General features: G+C 42.3%; 1 protein-coding gene across 1 annotated transcript in view; it reads left to right on the forward strand.

The window, feature by feature from the left end:
* LOC125297784 (protein AF-17-like) overlaps positions 1-10,379 on the forward strand; it is a 31,857-nt gene extending 21,478 nt beyond the window's left edge. Inside the window, exons 18-22 of the mRNA XM_048248258.1 lie at positions 2,211-2,316; positions 3,406-3,794; positions 4,949-5,042; positions 6,755-6,988; positions 8,501-10,379. Coding sequence (XP_048104215.1) covers positions 2,211-2,316; positions 3,406-3,794; positions 4,949-5,042; positions 6,755-6,988; positions 8,501-8,536 — 859 coding nt within the window. The 3' untranslated portion in view covers positions 8,537-10,379. The remainder of the gene's footprint in view (positions 1-2,210; positions 2,317-3,405; positions 3,795-4,948; positions 5,043-6,754; positions 6,989-8,500) is intronic.
* The last annotated feature ends 8,276 nt before the right edge of the window (positions 10,380-18,655 follow it).

Raw genomic sequence — 18,655 nt, forward strand, 5'->3', positions numbered from 1 at the left:
TTTTGTACACACACACACACACACACACACACACACACACACACACACACACACACACACACATATATATATATACAAAAATCTGTCAGCTGGAATGCTGCCAGCTTTCCATTTATCTAACTAGGTTAGTCCCAGCTAAGTGTCCAGTAGCTTTCACTCTCACATCCCCTCAGCTCCAGAAGTAAACACAAAAGTATTGACAGTTTTGGCAGTGGCAGAGTAGAAGTGGCCTACTGAATAGGAATTTGACTTTGGTATTACTACAACAGAGTTTGTGTGAGACCCAGGGCCCTGATTTAAATGAGCGCAAAGTCTGAAGTAGTTAATTTAATACCGAGACAATCTATTTGCTAATTTACAGTTTTTTTCTGATTGCTTAAGCACATTTTTTGTAACTATGGCTTTTTTTGCAAAACTCTACACACAAATAGGAAAACCTTTCACCCAATCAGCAAAACATTGTTCTGCAAAAGCTAACACACCTTGCTTACAGTTTTTTCTGAATGCTTAAACACAACTGTGATTCTTATAGCACAATTTCTAAAACTATTAATACTTATAGCAAAACCACTCACTGAGTTCGAAAACTAAAAAAGCACAAACACTGCTTTGCACTCAGTTTGCAATTTTGTAACACACACTTTGCACAACTGTAGGCACAATTCACTACACAGCACTCTTTTTGCAGAACTGTAAACACAACTCATGCTTTACACTCAATTTCCAAATGATCAACACTCTCCTAGCAAATCTATACACATGAATGGCTATTATTTTCACTATTTTGCCAACTCTCTGGCACTTTCTCATGTGAAAACTGTTTTAGATAATTAGTTCACTTTGCAATCAGCACATTTTTTGTAACTATGGCTTTTTTTGCAAAACTCTACACACAAATGGCAAACCTCTCACCCAATCAGCAAAACATTGTAGTTCTCTTGCAAAAGCTAACACACCTTGCTTAACTCTGCACACCTTAAGTAAAAATGGTGTTTTCAGATCAAACAGTAAACACAAGCCATCACAATAGTAAGCACACAATGTGCCAACAACACACTGATGGTATGAATAAAAACACATCTGGCTTTTGCTTTCTCTGTGCACAAGGTAGACTATGTCAGTTTGAGGTCATACTTTTGTCATAGTTCTGTAAAACATACAGGGATCCCAACCAAGTATTAGTGTTTATTTACACACATCAAAACAAACACAAGTGTGTTTTTCCAAGTCAAAACACAAAATAGCATTTCACTGAGACAAAACAAATCAGTCTACATCGGTTAGTCTCTCTCAAAATTCTGTCTACATCTCATGCAATGTCCTAGTCCAAGGCACCGGAAAATATATTCTGGAATGGCGATCCAGGCCTGACATGACAATATCCCCACATGTAGACTGTTTTTTTGTCTGTTTTTCTCTTCTCACTCTTCCTGCTCACTCCATCGTACCCATTGTACATTACCTGTGGCTTATTTATATAGTGCTTAGGCTGATTGCAAAGTGAACTAATTATCTAAAACAGTTTTCACATGAGAAAGTGTGCCAGAGAGTTGGCAAAATAGTGTAAATAATAGCCATTGTGCCTACAGTTGTGCAAAGTGTGTGTTACAAAATTGCAAACTGAGTGCAAAGCAGTGTTTGTGCTTTTAGTTTTGCGAACTCAGTGAGTGGTTTTGCCATTTGTGTGTAGAGTTTTGCAGAAAAAGCCATAGTTACAAAAAATGTGTTTAAGCATTCAGAAAAAACTGTAATAGTATAAACCATGAGCGAGATCCTAAGGCCAATCATCAATGATGATGAGCTCAATGCTCCCACAGCTCACAATTGCTTTAGTTCATGCACAAGACTCTTTGCTCATTGAATGGACTTGCACTTTCAGCTTCATTTGTTCATACAGTATTTTACACACAGTAACATACAGTATTTTACAGTACAGAGTTCAGTAAAGCATGCCATATGCTTGTATGTGTATTTGCTTGCATTTGCACATGTTACTGTGATGCATGAGAGAGATTAAAGTGTTTGTGTGTGTGTGTGTGACAGAGAGATACTGTGTTTGTACAGTATGTATGTGGGGGGGGCTGGAGAGCATGTGCTTGTGAGTTAATGAAAGAATTCTGTGTGCAGCCGTGTACATGAGTGTATTTCATCATATGTGTGTGTGTGTGTGTATGTGTGTGTGTTTTGAGCATGCCCCCACTCACTCTAAGTCCCTTTGTGTGTACCTCCCTCCCTTCAGACCCCCTGAGCTCCAGTAAGAGTCCCCTCACCAAGAGCAGTTTCCTCAGCGACAACTCCTTCATCGCCTCCTCTGAGGTGAGGACACCGCCCCCCATCTCCTCCTCCCTCATCCACTCCTCCTCCCCCATCTCCTCCTCCCTCATCCACTCCTCCTCCCCCCATCTCCTCCTCCCTCATCCACTCCTCCTCCCTCATCCACTCCTCCTCCCCCATCCACTCCTCCTCCCCCCATCTCCTCCTCCCTCATCCACTCCTCCTCCCCATCTCCTCCTCCCTCATCCACTCCTCCTCTCTCCATCCACTCCTCCATCTCCTCCCCTCCATCTCCCCCCATCTCCTCCTCCCTCATCCACTCCTCCTCTCTCCATCCACCTCCTCCCCCCCATCTCCTCCCCCTCATCCACTCCTCCTCCCCCCATCTCCTCCTCCCTCATCCACTCCTCCTCCCCCCATCTCCTCCTCCCTCATCCACTCCTCCTCTCTCCATCCACTCCTCCATCTCCTCTCCCCATCTCCTCCCCTCTCTCCAAGTTGTTCCTCTAGATTGCTATATACCTCCCTTCCCATAATGTCTCACTGGCTGTTGTTCTTATCCTCCCTTTTGTTCCAAGCTTGTGAATTGCAAGAGGGATCAGATGTCATATGTGCCCAATGTTCTGGCAGTGTTTGGCTGTTTTTCTTGTATAGTGACGTTTGTTATTATTCAAAGTCTTTTTATGAAGACTATGATCAAAGCGTTTTGGCCTGTCACACTATAGGCTGACAGATGAAAGGTTCTGACACTATGCATATTAAAATGGGCCTGGTTTTGCTATACGGAGCAACAGTGCCCCCTAGCTCATGTTTCTTATGTGTGTCAACTATTTGTAAGATAATATTTACAATGCATTGCATAGTATATTATATTGTACTATATGAATACATATCTCAAATATGAGGGGTCATAAGAACTGACCTCTACAGCTAACCATGACCACTATGACCACATTGTTGTCTTCAAATCCCACATGTTGTTCATAAGACGTCAGTAATGTTCAGCTTGTTCTTATTTAACCTCACTCACCTGGGTGTATGTCCTTCTGTGCTTTCCTCTCTCTCTCTCTCTCCCTCTTTCTCTCCCTCTCTCTCTCTCTCTCTTTCTCTCTCTCTCTCTCTCTCTCTCAGGACCTCCACTCAGGCAGCCCCTCTCGCAGTAGCTCCTCCTTCTCCTTCCAGAGCACCCCTCCCCCTCAGCAAAGCCCCGCCTCCTTCAGCCAGCCCCTGCTGAACGGACTGGGCCGGGCTGGCCTGACCGAGAGCCTGTCCATGGGGCTCGGCGGCGGCGCGAGCGGTCTGATGGGCGGCCTGGCCGGAGGCCCCCAGCTGGCGGCGGCGGGGGGGGTGAACGGGGTGCTGGGAGGCCTGAACGGCGTGCTGGGCGGCTCGCCGGCCCAGGCCCAGATGCAGGTGCAGAGCGCCCCCCAGAGCCACCTCCCGGCGCTGCAGCCGCAGCCTCCGCCCCTCACCCAGCAGGCACTGGCCCAGGGCCTGCAGCTGCCCAAGAGCCTCAGCCCGTGAGTAACACACAGCACAGCACAGCACAGTACAGCACAGCACAGCACAGTACAGTACAGTACAGCACAGCACAGCACAGCACAGCACAGTACAGCACAGCACAGTACAGCATAGTACAGCACAAAACAGCACAGCACAGTACAGCACAGCATGGTACAGCACAAAACTACACAGCACAGCACAGTACAGCATAGTACAGCACAATACAACACAGCACAGCACAATACAGCAGAACACAGCACTTTTTTCATTCTCCATGATCCCTTCTTTTTAAAAACACCAATTTGACTTGTCTTATGCTAATCTTTCTTTTTTATTTTCCACCCTGAACATGGGCAAAATGCCCCATTGAGATCAATATGTTTTATATAGAGTTACCACAGTGCCACCTGTGGTTGTATAGAGTAACCTGTGGTAACTCTATACATAACATACTGATCTCATTGGTGCATCATGGTGTTTTAAAAAAGAAGGGATCATGGAGAATAAAGAAAAAAAATCTTTGCATATTCCCACAAGGTGTTTGGGTGCTCTGAAAATGAGAACCAAAATGATTTTTCAGACTTGTAAGGTCTGCTGTTCAGACCCTGAAGGAATTTATTTTCTGTTCATTGCTTTTTGTGAGAGTGTTTCTACTTATCTCAGTAAGGAAAATAAATCAAGAGCCTATGTTGAGTACAAATATGTCTTCTGAAGGCCTAAACAGAGCCCAGCCAAAAACTCCAATAAAATGTTGATCAACTTTGAGGGACAGCTATGACCATGCAGGATCATCCAGACCAAACGTGACGATTTTGCTACATACTATTCCTATTTACTGTATGTACCAGCATGCAAAATATGAGCCTGCATGGTTTAGTTTTTGCGCCTTGGGCTTGTGAACTTTGACAAAAAAAAGAGGCCGAACAAAATTGACACCCCCCTCCCCCTGTAAAACTGGCTGTATCTTGTAAAGTATTGATCTTACATAAGAGTAATTTTACAGTGTGTCTCCTGGGTAACATAGGTAGGTACACCTGGTAATGTTGATGACCTAAGTGTGTGGGCCCTGGTTGAATTGACGTGGAATGACCCTGTGGTATTTACTATCATGTCATGTTTTTCTGACTCAGGTAGTATCTAAAATTGTGTTCTCATATTGTTGTGGCTGCAGGTCTTCCCTCCTCTCTGAACACCAGAAACAGCTTCTGCTTCAGAAACAGCAGCAGCAGCTCCAAGAGTTCCTCGTCTTGAAACATTTCACTCCGGTAAATGCTCCTCTCTCTCTCTTTCGCTCTCTCTTATTCTTATTATTCTTATAATAATTACCACCCCATCTCTAAACTCCCTTTCCTTTCCAAGGTACTGGATAAAGTAGTGCTGGCCCAGTTGCTTCCCTTCCTGACTGAGCATAACATCCTTGAGCCCTTCCAGTCAGGTTTTTAAACACTCCACAGTACTGAATCGGCTCTGCTAAAAGTCACCAATGATCTGCTTCTCACTCTAGATTCAGGTCAAAATGCAATCCTGGTTCTATTGGACCTCAGCGCAGCGTTTGATACTGTGGACCACAACACCCTTCCTTACCCGTCTTGAGGACTGGGTAGGCATAAAGGGGACAGCACTACTTTGGTTCAGCTCCTACCTCAGACACAGAACCTTCTCAGTATCCCTTGGTTGCTCCTCTTCCTCCTCAGCTCCTGTCTCCTATGGGGTCCCGCAAGGCTCCATTTTGGGCCCTTTGCTGTTCTATTTATACATGCTCCCCCTTGGTGACTGGATGAATAATAACTTCCTTCAGCTAAATGATGATAAGACAGAGGTCATAATTTTTGGTCCTTCTAAAGCTAGACCCCTGATTGAAGGAAAATTAGCCCACCTCTCCTCTTTTGTCAAGCCACATGCCAAAAATCTAGGTGTCATCCTTGATTCAGAGCTCTGTTTTAAAAGGCAGATTAGCTCTGTTATCAAGAGTAGCTTCCATCAGCTGAGAATTATTTCCCATCTCAAACCCTCTTTGTCTCCCAAGGACTAAGAAACAGTAATGCATGCATTTGTTACATCCCGGTTAGATTATTGCCACTCCTTTTATCTTGGTCTCCCCCACTCCCAACTTTCTCGTCTGCAATTAGTACAAAATGCAGCTGCTAGGTTGCTTACTGGCACCAAGAAATACCAACACATCACCCCTGTACAGGCCTCCTTACACTGGCTCCCCATTAGTTTTAGGGTCCACTTCAAAGTCTATCTGATTGTTTATAAGGCACTGCATGGGTTTGCTCCCTCATATATTTCAGACCTCCTCCATCCCCTCTCAGCATCCAGGTCCCTTAGATCTGCCGATAAGGGTCTTCTCTCTGTGGCCCGCACCGCCTCAAGCAAAGAGGCTTATAGAGCTTTTTATGTAGCAGCCCCACGCCTGTGGAATTGTCTGCCCCAGATGTTAGACTGTCTCCCTCCATCACCACTTTTAAATCAAGACTAAAGACCCACCTTTACTCCTTGGCCTTCCCTGCTTCCCAGCTGTCCATCTCTCTCCTCTCTTCTTCATATTCAAGTGTCTTCTGTACTGTTGCTATTTATTTGTTTAGGGCTGTCTATTTGTCTATTGTATTTCTGTATTTGTCTTGCTTACTTTCTCTGTGCTTGCCTTTTATATTTTGCTTGTTCTGATTTGCTTTTATTTTCTATTTTTAGCCATATCCTCTGTACAGCACTTTGGTCAGTGGAAACTGTTTTAAATGTGCTCTATAAATTAAATTTACTTACTTTACTTACTTACTTACTCTCTCCACCCTCATTCCTGTGTTCCTCCTAAAACACTTGTCAAGGCAACAGATTCTATTAATGACTAGTAATGATTCTAGTAATGTCTAACAGATACAAAGATGTTTGCAAAATTCATTGTGTGTGTGTGTGTGTGTGTGTGTGTGTGTGTGTGTGTGTGTGTGTGCACCTGTTCTCCTGTATCTGTCCACAGGAGCAGCAGGTAGTGGTGTACCAGATGCTGCAGCAGCAGCAGCAGCGGCAGCGCGAGCTCCAGCGCCTCTCTCTGGGGGGCGGCCTGCCCTCCTCCGGCGCCCCCTCCACCGCAGCCCTCATGAACTCGTCGCCCAGCCTGCTGTCCCAGGCCGGAGCCTCCCCCCTGCAGGCTGGCCAGGGGAACAGCACCACGCTCTTTGGTCTCCAGGAAAACTCCCTCCACAAGCCCGGCGTATGTAGACTCACCCCCTACCCCCAACTCCCCCATACCACACACACACACACACACACAACAGAGTCTTCAGCTCTGTAGATAGACATGTGTGTCTACTAGCGGTTGGCATGTGGGCGCTAGCAAATGTCAAAGTTTGTGAGTTCACTCTCCAAGGTTGTAAAAATAGCTGCTGATGCAGCAGCAGTCAGACTCAAGCGACCTGAAAATGATCAGGAAATAGTCGGGATCATAAAAAATAAAGATCAGATGATCAGACTAAATTAAGATGATGTAACTGAGATAGCTGAGATGGCCAACTCTCAGAGGGCATAGCTAAGCTAATGTAGCATTTTGCTTTCTGCTCTCAGCAATGTGTCCAGTGTTAGTCATACCCATCTGACCCCTGTTATTTCTTTATAAAGGTTGCCAAAGCCAACCAACAGCATTAGCTCAGCAGCCATAACCAAATGACAATATCTCAGCTGGAATGAGCAGGAAAAACAAAAGGTCTGACTTAAATCTCTGTCCTATTCATTGCACACAGCTGCATACATTCCTTTGAATGTGGTCAGTACTCAAAGTAACACAATGTAAGCTAGGAATTCTCCTCTGTGTCCATTTTCAATGTACTGGCTACCCATTCAGCTCTAAGGGGATACCCAATTTGTCTAAAAGCATCGACAAGGGTCATCTTCCACCCACAACAACAACGTTACAAAGTGCAATAACAATAACAGGCAATGGCATTCTGGGTGTGCAAAGTCAATGTCAGAGACTCCATTCTCTTTATTGCAAGTCAATAAGTGTGCCATCCCAATGAGTTTGAAAGCATTATTTTTAGGTAAAAGAACTACTTATTAACTACTAATGAACTACTAATGAAGCTAGCAGACTGTTGGGTCTGTCAGTTAGCTCCCATATGGCACCGCTGCTCCTATTGAACTACCATAGTGCATGCTAGCGGTGAAGTTTGGGTGAAGTTTCCCAGGAGCGCTGGTGCAACAGAATGGCGTCTGTGTGTGTGTGTTTGTGAAGAGCACACCAGGTGTACATAAAGTACCCCTGTTACAGCACCTCCTCATTTAGACACCCAGGGGACACCCTTAGATACGCCCCTGATGACCAAAGTGGACTGCCAAGGCAAAACAGCACCTGCCTCAGATTATGCAGTCATCGGGGGAACATGTCTCAGGAGTGGTGACTGTGTTGCTCAGATGGTGCAAAGATGTTGTAAGGATAGTTGCACAATACACGTGTGTGTGCGGGAATCCATTATTTCCATTAAGCCTCATAAATCATTGGAGAGGGATGGGGGATTCTGGGGGGGAAAGCATTCTGTATGTTACTATACTGTATGTCAGCTGTTCTCCTTGATGTGGTATTTTGATACTGACTTACAGATTAACTTATATATTCTGTTGCTGTTGAAGACCCTGTCCTCTAAATGTTTCTCCAGTATGGTAGTGTGTTTGCTATTCACTAAGGAGTGGCAGAGGAGTCCCAACTCACAAGCGTTGTTGTTTCTTACAGTCGGTCGGAGACAAGGGAGGGGACAAGAACGGATGACATCACTTCCTGAGCTGAGCTGACGACTGTCCACCAAATGGGAAAACCATCCCGCCCGATCTTGCCTCACTTCCTTCCGCCCGGAATCCTCAGCTCCTTCCTCCTCTCCTCTCTCGTTCTTCTCCCATCTTCTTCCTCTTCCTCAGTGAATGTATTATGGCACTGGCTTCAGGTGTCCGATCTGAAAAGAAAAAAAACAGGCAGTGGTAGTTTGTTCTGTTGTTTTCCTTATTATCTGAATTTTGTTTTATTTGGCAACCACACATAGGCAGCTTTGTTTATCAGGAGAACAGTGATGGTCTGATCTATATCTCAGTTTGCACTAATTTGTTTATTTGTCAGTTTTGTCCATTACGATTATTATTGTTATTACTGTTGTTGTTGTTGTTATTATTACTATTATTATATTTTTTGAACTAGAGACTCTGGTCATTGATACTGGTGGTGTTCCAGCTCAGCTTGTAGTGGACTGACGTTTTCCGAGACCCCAGAGCACTGACCCTGTCTTCCAGCCGCACCAAAGCCCCCCCAGTGAGGGAAGCCGGGACTCAATAGCGCTTGGCTGTTCGTGTTAACCGTGGTCGTTGGTTGTAGTAGCAACGCTGTGCTTGAGAATGACAAGGAGGATGATAATGATGATGACGGTGGTGGTGGTGGTGGTTATGACTCGTACGCCACTTCCTTGCCCAGTCCAGTCCAGACGAGACAGTCCTCCTACCCTAGGATCCTCATCTCTCTTGACTTCTCCTCCCCCCATGGTCTACACTGGCACTTGCTTCGTCCCTTGCTGGTCAGAATGTTTAAGACTGGTGAGAGAAAGTCTGGCAATTTCCATCTTACAATGTGTAACGGATTTGTGACATTTTTTTTAAATGTGTACTTTCTTTCATCCAAACTCACTTGATCATACATGTTAGAGGGCCCCTCACATGCTCAATGCAGGTGTTAACAAAAAGACCAGGCTCTCCTCAATACCCTAAATAATGCATGCCATGCTCCATAGATAAGCTCTCAGTAGAAATCTCAGTTGGTGATTCGGTTTCGCAAAATATTATTGACAATTGTGCTAAATAGCCAAATGACACCCCTCCCTTCCATGGTCCTGAAGCACCTTGCTGATTGGCTGAGATTGTTTAAGGTTTGGTGACTGCAAACACTGAACAGACATCTAGCAATTAGCTACATTTGATTAAATGTCTAAAAAACGGTAGAATTGAGAACTGCACCTTTAATGGTTATTTTAAAAACCAACCCAACCTTTTGAGATTAAAGCGAACAAACGGTTTTGACTTTAAAGCCTGTGTAAATAAAATAAAATTTCTGAGCAAAGTCTCACTAAAGATTGCCCTATGTACAGCAGTGTATATTGTGCTAATATTCAGCTTTTAGCCAATAAGAAGTACCTTATCCAATAATGCATGGTACTAATTAGGAAACTATAGGGATTAGGTAGTGATTTATAATGGATGTTTTGCACACACGAGGTGTTACAGTAAATGTTTTTTTTACCTTTTACTGCTATGATTACTCTGTGGTCATTTCATTAGGATGTTTTATATTGACTGAAAGACAATAGTTGTATTTGAGCAGCTTAATTGATGCCTTAATGTTTGTGATAAATTCACGGAAAAGTCCAAAGTAATTCAGTAATTTTGTTTGTTTGTTTATTTTTGCTCTTTTGTGTATAGGGTACAGAGACAGCAGAGTAGGCTGTAGAACGAAGAGGTTTGAGCTTGTTCTATTGAGTTTGAGACACATATAGTAGAGGAAGAGAGAAGAACAATATTCTTATTATTGTACTTGCATTTGTAACCAAAGTCTTGCAAGTACTTTTGATGGGACACTTTCCATTGTTTATATATATATATATATATATATATATATATATATATATATATATATATATATATATATATATTTGCAGCAAGCTCCCAGAAAAAGAGACACTTTGAACACTTTTCATTTGAATGTTACTTGGTTTGATGCTTTTGATGCCTTGTTTTATTCATCCTCAACACATTGTATGTTTGCCATGAAAACATTAACAGTCTATCAGATACTAGTGTCACAGAAACACACACACACACACACACACTTATGTGTGATACACACAAACATGAGTAAAGGCACACTCACATAGGACAGTGTGAATCTAATGTCTACTGCTATCTTGCTCCCATTCACACTTAGTGCTTGTCAGAACGGCGCTTATTGAAATTAAAATTGATGATTGAAATAGTTTTCTTTCACTCTCTGTGAGACACAGCAGCCATATATCACGCCACTAGCTACTTTGTCTGACTGCCTCACTAATCAATCCATCTGATTTCCTTGATAATTATTGTTTTAGCACATCCTGGAGGCCATTTCAAGTTTGTTTTTGCTATCTTTTTTTTACTGGACACAAAGGATTGGTGTCAGTACTCATTCAAGTAGGACGATGTATGTGCAATTATTTTCCCACCATCCATTATAATATGGTGTTGTGGTGGTTGACAGTGCTATACCCCTTCTTATGTGTGATATCTTCATGTACAGTTGGTCTCTCTCAGTCAGGCCATTGTTTTTGAAGCAGAGGTTTTTAAGAAATTGAATCCAGACGTTGCCCGTGGTTGCACTAAAAGGATGTTAATGAGCCGCTTTTTTGTTTTTTTTTTGCCCTGAAAGAGAACAGATAGTCGATATGACCGTCGGTTGGTTGTTCCTGGAGCCATGAAGTGTTCTCTGTGAAGTAATGCGTACTTGTGATTCATCCCGCCCTTGTGCTGATAAACCAAGAGTATCTCACATTCTCTCTTTCTCTCTGTTGCCTTAAAACCTAGCCTGGACAGAGTTATAGACCTACATGTAATAGTTATCCAGGCCAGTGTGCAGTCCCTGACAAATGCAGAAATCCAACATATTACCTGTTTCTTTCTTTGTTTGTTTGTTTACTCAGAGTTGTTTCAACTTCTCACTAAGCTCATTGGATGACAGTTGGAGACTGTATGGTTTTTATTTGGAGATGCTTAAATGTTAGTTAACTAAGTCCTATGTACCTTCCTTCCATAGTTAACTGTTTTTTGTTGTTGTTGTTAGTGATGATATTAAGTTCAAGGCAAAGCATGTTGGGAAACTGTTTCATGGCTTCTGAAATGTTCTGATAAGTACCCAAGATTAAAGAGAATGAAGTGATACTGGGGGTAAGGGGTGCAAGAGCATCCCTCATATGTTGCACTGGGGCTTCATGGCCCAAAGGATTTTTTTTGTTTTGTTATCTGTTTGTTTCTTTGTTACAGATTGTAAACTGAAATACACTTTGTAAGCTTTTAGGTTTGGTAACTAAGATAATACATGTAATGCTGTTTTATGTACCCCTTTGTATTACGCATATTTAAATAGCTGTGTAAATTAAGTTCGAAAGAAACAAAACCATGTTAACTCATGATGAGCATTAAATGCTGATAACCTCTGATTGAAATGTCATGATTAGACTATGCATATTTTACACATGCATTGATTTCATTTAAAGAAGACTGCAAAAGGTTAAATGGAGCAAAAAAGGCACTTCATCAAAAGATTTAGAATCTGTAACGTCACTTTTCTTTCTTAAAGAAAATTATTGAAGATGAATTTGCCAATATTTAGATTTTAAGGATTCCTGTAAAGTATTTTGATATTTTTTATGTACAATGAAAACCATTTAGATGACTGAAATTTTACTGTCAATAAATGTATTTTACTGACCTGTCTGGTGAAATGTGTTGAATAACTTACATTTCTGCTTACATAGCTATGGGAAAACGATGGCAGAAAATAGCCCAGTAGTATAATAGGCCTATTGAAAGATTGTTCTAGTTTTTCTGCAAACAGGGCTGGGATTCAATAAGCTTATGACAGTCCCTTATAAATGTCATGCCTCTTGGATAGGGGCTGAAGGCAATTCAGTATCTGTTTTCCGGCAGTAAACAACTGGATGTAAGTATCGAGATGAAATTCTTCATCGCTTGACCTATCCATGGTCCTGTTGTCCAGGTAAAAAACCTCTCGATCGCTCTCGACCTGTGCAGAGCCCGTCTACGGAGAGCCTGGCCACTCCGTATTAAAGATGAACCGAACTGAAAGAATCAACATTGATAATGTGTTGATAATGACAATTAAAAATAAATGACACTAAAAAATGTAATTAAAAAAATCAATACGTAGCCTTTTTTAAGCAACACCAAAATTGCGTTTGTTAGTATTAGAACGCTGCCAGTTTCAATGACGTCACTGGCATGGTAGGACCTGAGAAGTTCTAATAGGCAACAGCTGCAGCATATTATGTATACACGAAAATTAGTAATTTTAATGGGATGGGTTACACATTTGAGCCTGTGAGGGACAGGCCTGTAGTGTCTTGACTATCACTAGATGGAGGACGATCGGTTTCAGGCTCCAGCTCAACCTTCAGTAGGATCATTTGGGTGAAAATGACTGTGTGGGCGCTGCCGGAGCATGGACACTGGAATCTATCTGTTGCAAAGCAGTGGCGAAACGTAGGGAAAATGTTCGAGGAAGCCAAAGTGACGGGGAAAATATGTTTATTGGGGGCCAAGCAGCGAAGCTGCGAGGCAACCATTGTGTTTGTTAGTTTTCTTATTATTATTATTCCGCCATTGAAGTCAATGGCAGCTTATAGAACCGCCTGGCAAAAAGGCACACTGATTGGAGAAAGTCCAATGATTCATTTCATCAAGTTTCATGTCGGCAACTCCAGCGCTCTAGCGCCACCAACAGGCCAAAGTTGGACTTGCGTTCACGCACGTAACTTCTGACCCATATGGCCGATTGTCAAAAATGAGGTATCGTTGGATTCCTTGGGCCAGTTCAACGCACCCTATGACGTAATTTTCCGCCATGATGGATTTTCCGCCATATTGGATTTTAGCGAAAGTGAAACTAATTCTTCACAGGTCACAAATTTTGTCCAATCAATACACATGATCTTCAGACAAAGCCTCACAAAAGTTGTGGTGTTTTGTCTCCGGAAATAAAACCGTTCATCCATAATATCCAATCGAAATTTGTGGCGAAGCCGCCAAAAAGGAAGTGAGCTCATATCCCAGCAACCCTTGGTAGGTAGACTTATGACCCCATCAGGAGGACACTCAAGACATTTGGTGACCTTCGACCTCTAGGGGGCGCTGTAATGAAGTAACATGCCTTTTGGCCTGTAGCTGCAGTTGTGGTTAGCATTAAAACATACTAGTGGTGTCTGGTTATACTGTTGGAGGTCCTTAGGCCGACCCAAGCCAACTTGTGATGATCCGATTTAAGCGGATCCTCACCAAAATTGACAGAGACCATCTTCAGACCATATCCTATCAATATATTGCTTTCTGGAACAATTGACAAAAGCATTCGCCCGTAACAGTCAATCGAAATTTGGGGCGAAGCCGCCAAACAGGAAGTGAGATCATATCTCAGCAACGTTTTCATGTATCAAAACCAAACTTAGTACATGTACCTCAGACCCCATCGGGAGGACGCTCAAGAAATTTGGTGACCTTTGACCTCTAGGGGGCTCTGCAATTGGCAAAAATGTATTTTGGCCTGTAGTTGTTGCATTATTCTGCAATGGAGGTCAATGGCAGCCCATAGAACCGTCTAGTTCATCATGATGATGCACAAATAATTTGGTGATCTTTGACCTCTCTGGGGGCATTGAGATCACAGCAAGCATGATCATATCTCAATCAATCTTTTATTTTTGATGTGAAACTGATGACAGCGAGTTCCATCCAGTTCCATCCAGTTCATTCTAATGCGTGCGTGCAAGGGTGGGGCGGGTTGAGACGGGCAGGGGCGCTTGCGGCGGTGGGCTGGCTGGGGGAGGGGGCGGCGACATTCAGCCCTGGTTCAGCCCCACTAAATCGGCTATGTTGTGATGTGAAACTTTACCTGGTAACTCAGCCAATCTTGGGTTGTTTGGCATGGAACTTGCTGTGACTGCTTAATGCTATATGTCTGATGCAACGGCATTGAGTTACATGGCAAATCTGGCCTGCTGAACCTTCTGCTTGGCCCCCTCATTGCTGCTTGCAGCTATATTTTATGTATGTGTTTATTTCGGGGGTATACATTTATACGACGTATAGCCTACAGGTCATGTAGAAAACTGGACGAGGGGCGCTTGACAGCAACACGCACGCGGTCTCTCTGTCTCCCTCCATCCCTCATACACATTGCCTACTGTACATCCTCCACACAACTGCATACTCACTCACCACCACTACATTAGGCCTATGCGAAGGCTACAGTGCATAGATTATACAAATAAGCTATAACACGCATTGTCACGGCAATGTAGGTAGGCTAACGCAGTCTGGATTACTGCCACTCTTAACAGCAACTCACACAGGCTCTCTCTCTCCCTCCCTTGAAACTGTTAAAAACTTCGTTACCCCAAGTTGAACCCAGATACACGGAGGATACACGAGTTTTGCCGTTTATTTTAGGCTAATGTTAGTGGAGAGTTTGCAGATTTTTACCTTGTGGATGTTGATATTGCACGAGTCTCTTGGATAGCAGCTAGTTAAACTCCCTCGCATCAACAATCTGCCCTGAGACGGTGAACAACTGGCTTCAGGGTGAGTAGAAATTGGAACATTGGATTCTGTTTACAGACCCGCTGTGGTTTAGTTACCAGCTAGTAAACGCATTATTATCGATCTGTGATATCGTCAGAGTCATGGTTTATATTCTATGGTCGGAGTGCTAGCTTGTGGATTTTGACAGAAGACTGTTTCCAAGGTGTTTAGCTGCTAGCCCTTTCCTAGGTTGGATCGTATGGTAGCCTATCTAACACTGGACCTCATCTGAGGCTACTTTGAGATATTAGGCTACTGCACTTAAAACTTTAAAAGATTGAACGAACCTTCCCGGACTTTGTAATTGCGACCAGTAACTGCATTGGGTGAAGGAAGCCGAATTTGAAACTTAGGCTCCATGGCACATAGACTGTGGGCTCGCCCTTCTATGAATTGAAAAAGACTAAGCTGGCCCACCAAGTTTGCAATAAAGTAAGCAAGAAAAGGTTTTTTTAAGTCAGGATATGGCGAGTCAATGGCATTTATTCGTCCAAAGTTACAGACCAGTTTCCATAGTGCACATCTTATCAATAGTTTGAATGTAGGTGTGTGTTTCTGCTCATTGACAAAATAGCGTTCAGTATGATTCATGCCCAATTAATTTCCCCTGTTAAAGTGTTCGCCTTTGTTTCACTAGTTTGGTTTAATTTTGTATGAGATTTTGTGATGTAGGCTAGCCTGTGATAAACGGCTTATGGCCAATATGTAACTCAGCTAGGCCTAATGTTAGTTTCCTCAGCCATGTCAGCTAGCCTCAGACTCATTATCTGCTATGGCTGCTAGTGCTAGTGCAGAGTAGCTTACCATGCCAGTGACATAGCCGATTGTTGAAATCCAACATGGCGGCGCCCCTGTAACAACAACAACACTTTCAACTTACAATTGTATCCCTTTTAATAAATTCAGCCATTTTAATCATTGTACCAATGAAGAGAAATAAAATACATCTGTTATATCACCTTTACTTCAAATTCCAGTTCAGTTCATCTTTAAGTCCCATTGTACCGAATTTTGGTTGCAGTTCCACCAGAGTTCCACTGGGGGCGATCGCCATGAGTGCAGGATGAATGGGCGTCAATGGAGCTAGACGGCTAAATTTGTCTCTTTCACCTGATTGTCGTTGACAAATCTCAGATTTGATTGTAGTTTGTATGACTTCAACATGGGTTATAGGTCAAAAGTTTAATGAACGAGTACTTATGTCCTTTTGATTTCTTACAGGTTGGGTCGTTGGTGCCCATAACACGCTAGCATTGTGCTAATGAATGACGTCATTGACACGTTTGAAAGGCTTTTTAGAACAATTAAGTGACTTTAAAAAATATAATACTCAACCAATTGTATTTTCTTTGCCTCCCCTTTCGAATACAATATTCAAATTACTTGAAAAAAAATTATATCCCGAGAAAAGTGGATTTTGAGGGGTACAGCTCCATAGACCTCCATGCATTCTGCACTTTCGTGGACGAGCCCTCATGTGGAACCACAGAAGGAACTGCAACCAGTTCAGAAACTGGAAGTTTTCCGAGAGTGGCAGTTCTCCCCTTATTAGACATTAGGCGTGTTCGACTTGAGGCAGATCTGTGCAGATCTGACTTGATGTGATGCATGCTGGGTTGAACACAATGCATACTGGGATGGGCGAATGCATACTGGTTAGAAATTCTGTCCGACTTCTGTCAGCGGGGAGGGACTTACCACCCGTGACACCATGTCACATGACCTTAAAATATCGCGGGAGTCTTAGCCTGCAGACAGATCTTGCAGTTGCCTTCCACGAGCTGCACGAAGCTAAAACACGCCCTCATGGCGTCAGTTCAAAGGCGTGATAGGGCCATTTGGGAGAAATGTCCTCATGGCGATTTTGACGGGAGTCTCATGCTGCTTCTTTATGTTGGAATATCTTTGAAAATAAACAGAAATCGAAGGGATACCTTCTTATCGTGATTTCTGCAACAATGGTAGGCTAGCCTACTGAAAACGCGTTGGATATTCTGTTATTTCCTGCTGTTGGTTAAATAGATAGACACACATATAGGGAAAACACTTGATATTGAATTTATGTGCTACAATGCAGGCCTGTTAACTGTATGACAACAGTGGTTTATTTAAACTACATCATAATAATTTATTTTGTCAGTCATCATGCTCATTTTAATGAGTAAGAATGAAAGTTCTGCTGTGTTTATTGCAAACAAAATTCCGCGATATCTCCCGCTAGTCACGTCAGGCAGACTGTAGCCTGTCTGTCCGGGATGAGCTGCCCTCTGTTGTAGCTCCTCCCGACTAGCCTCTGAAGATCACGTTTACGTAGAAAGCCAGACCAATGGGGTGTACTACGACTCTCGATTAGTGGGTTAGCGAGGTATGTTGCGCTCAAAGCCAGGCTATGCTGTGACAGGAAAGTGGATCTGTTTTAGTGTCGCTATATCACCATGGTATCTTATGCTGTCAACCAAACCTGGTCGGGAGGAGGTTATGTGCTAAGTTATAGCTCAAATCGTGTAATCTACCGCACACTAACCAATCAATTGTTAAGTTATCTCACGTGTAGGATTCTGTCATATATCAGCTCCGCCTCTACTAACATTTTAAGTATATGTATAAGTATATGGGTGATTCTTCAATTGGGGGCAATTTTGCCATCTTAAATTTCAATTATAAAATCAGGAACATTTTGGTTTAAATTATGCCAGGACAATGCTTACATACTTTAATATAAAGGTATAATGCTGGCCACAACCGAGTTTAAATATATTTAAAATAATTTATATTTATTTGCCAACTGGCATTACAAAATGTCATTCCCATCACAACATCAAAAACTTGAAAATAAAATAAAATTATCTAACAAGGAGATCATTTAAACTCATTTATGTTGTAAACATTGTTAACCATCAACATTAAGTATAAATTCAAAATGTTCACATTCAGCAAATTACATATATTTTGATTTTCTCACCATCAAAATGTGATTTTCCGTGTTCAACAAAGTACACTTTTGTTTAATTTCTGGAAAAGTAGTTTTAGATATTTTTTCTTTGAATATGTGGATAAGTATTTCATTAAGCTTTTCATGTAGCAGCTCAATATTGAAGACAAAGCTATGTTTAAAGTATTTTTACTGTAAATTAAGGAACGTGGCGGTAATGACATGCTGTTCTGGTAATGACATAGTGTTTTGGTAATGACAAGCAATGAAAAAATGGGAATGTTTGAATAGTCAAAAATAGGGACAAAACTAAACCAGAAACGTCTAATTTTTTTTCTAGAGAAAAAAACATGAAACAATGGCATTAAACAGCAGAAAATATCAAAATACAGACCACAACTATATTGACATTATTACCGGTAGGAAAAAGATGGAATGGTTTAACAATGCATATTTCAGGCCTAAAATGAAACCTCCTTGAAATGTCATTATTTATGTTTTTTTTTTCTTGTTGTTGTTTAATCTGCATCCCTAGGAAGATACAAATAAATGTTTCATGGCAACTGGTCATCGACA

The sequence above is a fragment of the Alosa alosa genome, chromosome 7 (genome assembly GCF_017589495.1).
Source record: "Alosa alosa isolate M-15738 ecotype Scorff River chromosome 7, AALO_Geno_1.1, whole genome shotgun sequence".
Taxonomy (NCBI): Eukaryota; Metazoa; Chordata; class Actinopteri; order Clupeiformes; family Clupeidae; genus Alosa; species Alosa alosa.